Raw genomic sequence first — 6,188 nt, 5'->3', positions numbered from 1 at the left:
GCAGTAAGCAGGAAGTGGAAGGGAGGAGAGTGGCTGGAATTTTACAGGAAATACGTCATTAATGACCGTGGTATATAGGCTGTTTAAGTGATAAATTTGGACATATTGAGCCTGCAGTCTAATCTTGTCACCATTTAGTATCAGCTCGGTTAAATGGTTTAAAGCAGCCTTTTTTTGGTCTACATGAAGTGCTGAATGGCACTRAGGTGCAAAAATACAACAATAAACCCCAAAAAGAGACAACGCAAAACAAAGAAATTTAAAAAATCCTGACATGAAAAACAACTTTATTTCAGAAAACTTTAGTAAAAATCATGTGTGTGAACATTTGAAACTAAGAAAACATTATAGAGTCAAAAAAACATTATTTTAAGCAGTAATGCAGTCAGAGAGAGCCACCTGCAGGAGTTAGAAATGTGAAAATCAAATGAGAAGTTGGTCTAATGGCAGCAGATTGAACAATCTCAGGTAGTTTTCTCTTGACTTTGTCTCTCTTCTCTTCTTCTTTACCATCTCTCACTATTGATCTTCTTTATTCTTCTTCTCTATTAACCTTTCTCCTCGACCCGCTCTTCTCCCCACTCCACTTCTTATCTTTTATTCTCGTCTCCACCTCTGCGTCCTCTCCCTTCATTTAATCAGTCTTCTTTAATCACTTTAACCTTCTTCTCTCTCTCGCTCTCACTCGTTCCTGGCCTTCTCTCCTTGATGTTGTCACATTAGATCTCTTTCAGTGTGTTCACACAAACAGCACAGATGCTGAATCAAACAGAAAACCAGGTATGAGCCCCAGCAGGTCTGTCCAGGTTCTTCTCCCTGATCTTCCTCCATCTAACCACTGAAATGTTTCTGTTCTTCATGACCAAACCTCTGCAGCTCATTCAGGCTGGTGCTGCTCATGTCCAACAATCATTACATCAAACTAGAGATTCTTCAACCAAAGTCTGGACTTTGACTGGACCGGTCCAAGACACTGAAACTCTTCCTTTTTCTGCTTCTTCTGCCTTTGCAGAGTTCCTGCTCAGAGCAGAGCTCCTGTGCTTTGTTTTGGTTCAGCTCAAGGCCTTATGCTGAGGCCTGTGCTGCAGTTGCTGTATATACCTGATTGGCGTAAGAAGATTAAGAATAAAGTTTTGAGAAGAAATCCAGTTGATTCCTGTTTATTTGGACATACCATTTTGAACAACACATTTTTTCCAACAACATGTTTGTCTTGTCTTTGTGTTTAAGCAATGACTTTTCCCTGTTTACTGTTCTATGGATCCCATCTCTGCGCAACTTATAGTGGTTTTATGGAAAAATACTCCATGGTTCCAGAGATGGGGACTCGTGACTCGGACTTGGACTTGAGTCGCACTTAAGTCATTACTATTAGAGACTTAGACTTGACTTGGACTTGGACCCTAAARACTTAAGGGCTCGACACACAGGAGGCGACGTCGCTCTCTCTCCATTCATTTCCTATGGAGCCTGTGCGGTGAGGCGACAATCTCTTGCCCTCCTCCTGCCAAGCGACCGGCGAAAATAGTGCATGTGAAATTTCACGCTCGTACACGTAGACGTGCACACGCGAGCTTGCGACGCGACATATGAAAGTTGAAAAATGTTCAACTTTTGTCGCTGTCGCTTAGTGTACAACCAATTAGCGAGGGTTTCATTGGCTGACCAATGAGAGGAGAGTATGCTACACACTGCAGCTAGCTAACACTTTCACCAAGTGATTACTAAAAAGCTTTGTGGGAATTTATTGGCACCAGGGTGAAGTTTATGKTAAGTTTTTCCTCATAAAACTDKATCTTGATGTGTTTGTTTTTCAATATCATTAGCATCGCAAGATTTGTTTAGTTTACACGTCCGTAATGCACACCCGCCTTCAAAGTCAAGAACCAATCAAATTTCGTGAAGACAAGTGATCTGAGAGCGCGATTCGCAACGCTGCGATCACTGTCACGTCCCGTGTGTCGGGTTTCACCCTGGCTGYGATGACAGCCGTTAATCGCTGTAGTTTGTCGCTCCCCGTGTGTCGAGCCCTTTAGACGTGACTTGGACTTGTGGTTTGCGACTCGCGAACAATGCAAGTCTTTTTACTGCCCAGCTCATGATTCTCACTCCCTCAGTACACATCCATGCTCCGCTCCTTTGAGAACAAATACATCAAGTTTCAAGAGTAAAGACATTTACTCCTGCTCTCAAATTGAAAATATACACTCTTGATTAAAGTCAGAATAATTCTTCCAAACACTCCACTCCCCCTCACCTGAGAGTGGGAGGGGCCAGCACCATCCAGTGTTAATGACATGTACCCTGTGTGACAAACAGAGCTTCAGCATGGCAGGTGCGTTGCAGTAGCTCCGCTGCCATTCATTATAAGMTTTTTTCTGGTATTTWATTGTAAAATCAGCAGCAGACTTGTTGCATTTGTTCTTTGTCAATGGCAAGATATAATTACAGTATAATTACAGTATAATTACAGTAAGCTTTTGTAAGACTTCAAGTGCAAAATACAGTTAGCAAAACTCTAAATGCTTGATTTTTATTTCAACCTTAAACTTATCTGTATTTTTAAAACAGTTTTATGTTTTAATAGTATTGTTTTAATATTTTTATTAAAATATAGTATTATAGGATATAATCTAGTATAGTTAGAAAACCTTTGATCAAACTGCTAGTTAAGTAATACATGCAACAAGACTTGGAAATGAGGTCAAGAGACTTGAGACTTGACTTGGACTTGGAGCCAAAGACTTGAGACTTGACTTGGACTTGCAAAAAAAAGACTTGCACATCTCTGCATGGTACCCAAATCCAGCAGGGCCGTGCTGTGGCTGCATCATCTTTGTGTGTTGGATCGTCACATAAACCAAAGTAAAACTGTAAGAAAATTAAGTGTTTGTTAACTGAAATCGAGAAGAAATATTGAATGGATTAAAAAGTGAACAGAATAGGACCATACAACACCAGATCTGGTTACGAGCAAAGCTTTTATTGCTCCGGCTGGAGTCAGCAAAGCAGAGYCGCCTGAAAATCGGTAGTTCTGGGTCTTTTTATACAAGTTCTTCAGTGCCTGGTGCGCCCACTGCTGGCATACGGCTGAATCGCGGACACAGACAAAAAAACATGTATTTTTTAATGTGTTGTGATGGTGTTTCAGGCATGTATCTAAACTATTTTAATCAAGACATAACAATAGTTAAACAACGGATCATAAAAGTCAATACTTAAAAAGGAAAAGTACGAAAATTGTGTAGTGCTTTTAAAATCATATCTTCCTAATAAATTCCTTCAAAGCTGCAGGCTGTAAGGCAAACAAACAGGAGAATATCCAGGGCCTGAATACCTTTGTTATAAAGACAAAAGTAAGAACGATAAAAAATCACCTCTTGTGTTTATTTTTTTCAGCTCAAACCTGATGATTGGCTTCTTTGTCACCTGCTTTATCATCTTGATGGCCGTCATGTTCGTATCAGCCGTGTACTCCTGTTTTGTGGTGAGTAACATCTGAACAACTGGAGCTGTGATGACAGATAACAGTTAATGATCAGAATGCAGCTGGTTTCTGTTCTGCAGGAGGTAAAYGACAGAGACTTTGGTTTATTCTTTCCCGCCTCCATGAAAGGCTTTGTTTAAGAACTTTGGCATGCCAGGACTTCTTTGTTTCTTTTCCCTTCGAGGAAAGCTATTTGTTCCACCAGGTCCATGTATGTGCAAAGTTCTTCAAGGAAACCTGCCGCTCTATGTTTTATATTCTCATGATTCATTTAATGTGACACAAAAAAAACACCTGGGGGGAAAAATGAAAAGTGGTCTTTTTTTCTGTAATTGTTTCTACGGCAGTAGCTGTGGAGTGTCAACATTGCAGTGTTTCAGCTCAGTGAGCGTCGATTAATGTGAGCACGGTTAAATTATGGGAGGCCAGGTAAGACATAATCTGAGAAAGCTTGCATACACTCATATGAAAATCATTCATTCATACTAGTGAAATGTTGTGCTCTCACACATTTGTGAAAACCTTTCAGACATACTAGTGAAAACCTAAAACCTTGCACAAACACACATGAAAACCTCATGCACACATGTGAAAACCTTTCACACACACATATGAAAACCTTTCATAAACACATATGAAAGCCTCTCATACACACATGTGAAAACCTCTCGTACACATATGTGAAAACCTTTCATAAACACATATGAAAACCTCATACACATATATGAAAACCTTTCATAAACACATATGAAAACCTCTCATACACATATATGAAAACCTCTCATACACATATATGAAAACCTCTCATACACACATGTGAAAACCTCTCGTACACATGTGTGAAAACCTTTCATAAACACATATGAAAACCTTTCACACACACATATGAAAACCTTTCATACACACATATGAAAACCTTTCACACACACATGTGAAAACCTTTCACACACACATATGAAAACCTCATACACATATATGAAAATCTCTCATATATGAGGTTAAAAGGTTTTCATGTTTGTTTGAAAGGTTTACATACACAGATCAGATTATGTCTTACCTGGCCTCCCATATTAAATTGTGGTGTTTCAGTATCAAAGCAGGAGAGGAACATGCTTTCAGATGATTTCATCTAAAAGATATGGTCAGAATAATAAAAGTAAATTCAGATGGCAGTTTTTTTCCCCGCCTCCTGTTTAGCTGGTTAGGAAAACAATGTTTCTGATGTTTGTTTGTTTCAAAAATGTTTTGTTCAGGTATTACAACTTTTAATTTACTACAGATGTGCTTAATTTTCTTTTTACCACTTGAGCTTCTTGTTTTTGTTTTCTCCTCTTTATGCACTGCAAAAACTGTCCATCTAGCCAAGTTTTAAAACCTTATATCAGCCAAAAAGTCTTTTTGATCTTGTTTTCAGACTGATTTACTAAACAAGAACTGATTGTGTAAGAATAATCATCTTGTTTTCAGAATGTGTAAGATTATTTGTCTTGTTAGTTTGAAAATTTAACTCAAATTAAGTCAAAAATTTCTTTGAATGGAGTAAGAAATTTTTACTTGGTAAGATTCTTGAAATATTTGATTTGACTCAATTTTTTCTTATTTCAAGAATCTTACAAAGTAAAATTTTCTTACTCCACCGGCAGAAATTTTTGATTTAATTTGAGTCAAATTTTCAGACTAAAGCTGGCAGTACGTTCGCTCGGCAGTCGACCGGTCGACGCACCGTCACGTGGTTGCTCGGTGTTCGTTTTCGCACTGACCTTTCATAGTTCCTGAGACATCCCGAGCCGAGCGGCTGGGAAACCCCTCCCACTGCAGTATTCTTACACAATCAGTTCTTGTTTAGTAAATCAGTCTCAAAACAAGATCAAAAAGAATTTTTGGCTGATATAAGGTTTTAAAACTTGTTAAGATGGACAGTTAATATAACATATGAAAATATTGTCTTTTTTGTTGCATATGTGAGACAAGGTAAATATAACTAGTCACTATTCTTTTTGCTCTCATCCTCTCAGATCTTCCCAGTCCCACTTCAGAGTCTTTCCAAGAGAATAGTCCAGTCCAGACTCAACAGCACYTTAGTCGGTGTCTTCACCACCATCATTGTTTTTCTCTCTGCTTTCATTAATATTGTAAGTACTCAAAAACACAATCTCCAAAACCTTGCAAATGAAGTTACCGTCGCTGATAATGAGGATAAAATGATGAAAAACCAGACTGTGTAGATCTTTAAAGTGCACTCACTAACAGCTGACCTGGTTCAGTTCACCTGCAGCAGTCAGGAAGTGCGCAGCTGCATCAGGTCAGAGCTGAACATCAGCCTGAACAGGGTGAGCGCCTGCCACGCTGTGCTGCTCAACGTCAGCCTGGACTCCCAGCACAGCCCCTGTGGAGAGAACACGCTCATCTGCAGCTTTCCTGAGGTGCTTTCCTTCATTTATGAGAAATGGTGGCAGGGGATGGTTTATAACATTGATATATATCACTGGATTGGGCGTCATGTGACCTGGGCGTGGCTTCGCAGGGGGGATATTTTTGCATTGAGCTAATGCTAACGCTAACCATTGAAATCAATGAGCAGAACGTAGCACAGTGCAAACAAACGCTTTAAAAACGTATGAATGGTTCAAATACTTTGCTTTAAACTACATAAATTGTTACAACATGTTTACAAGAGATAAAAGGGTTATGTTTCACAGGT

General features: G+C 39.2%; 1 protein-coding gene across 1 annotated transcript in view; it reads left to right on the top strand.

The window, feature by feature from the left end:
* LOC106530128 (adenylate cyclase type 5) overlaps positions 1–6,188 on the top strand; it is a gene marked incomplete at its 5' end in the record, with an annotated part of 71,204 nt that overhangs the window by 57,702 nt on the left and 7,314 nt on the right. The window contains 3 exon segments of the mRNA XM_014025704.1: positions 3,400–3,487; positions 5,503–5,619; positions 5,752–5,910. Coding sequence (XP_013881158.1) covers positions 3,400–3,487; positions 5,503–5,619; positions 5,752–5,910 — 364 coding nt within the window.

The sequence above is a fragment of the Austrofundulus limnaeus genome, unplaced genomic scaffold, assembly GCF_001266775.1.
Source record: "Austrofundulus limnaeus strain Quisiro unplaced genomic scaffold, Austrofundulus_limnaeus-1.0 Scaffold492, whole genome shotgun sequence".
NCBI lineage: Eukaryota > Metazoa > Chordata > Actinopteri > Cyprinodontiformes > Rivulidae > Austrofundulus > Austrofundulus limnaeus.
The sequence above is the reverse complement of the archived record's forward strand: the minus strand, read 5'-3'. Positions and strand labels throughout refer to the sequence as shown.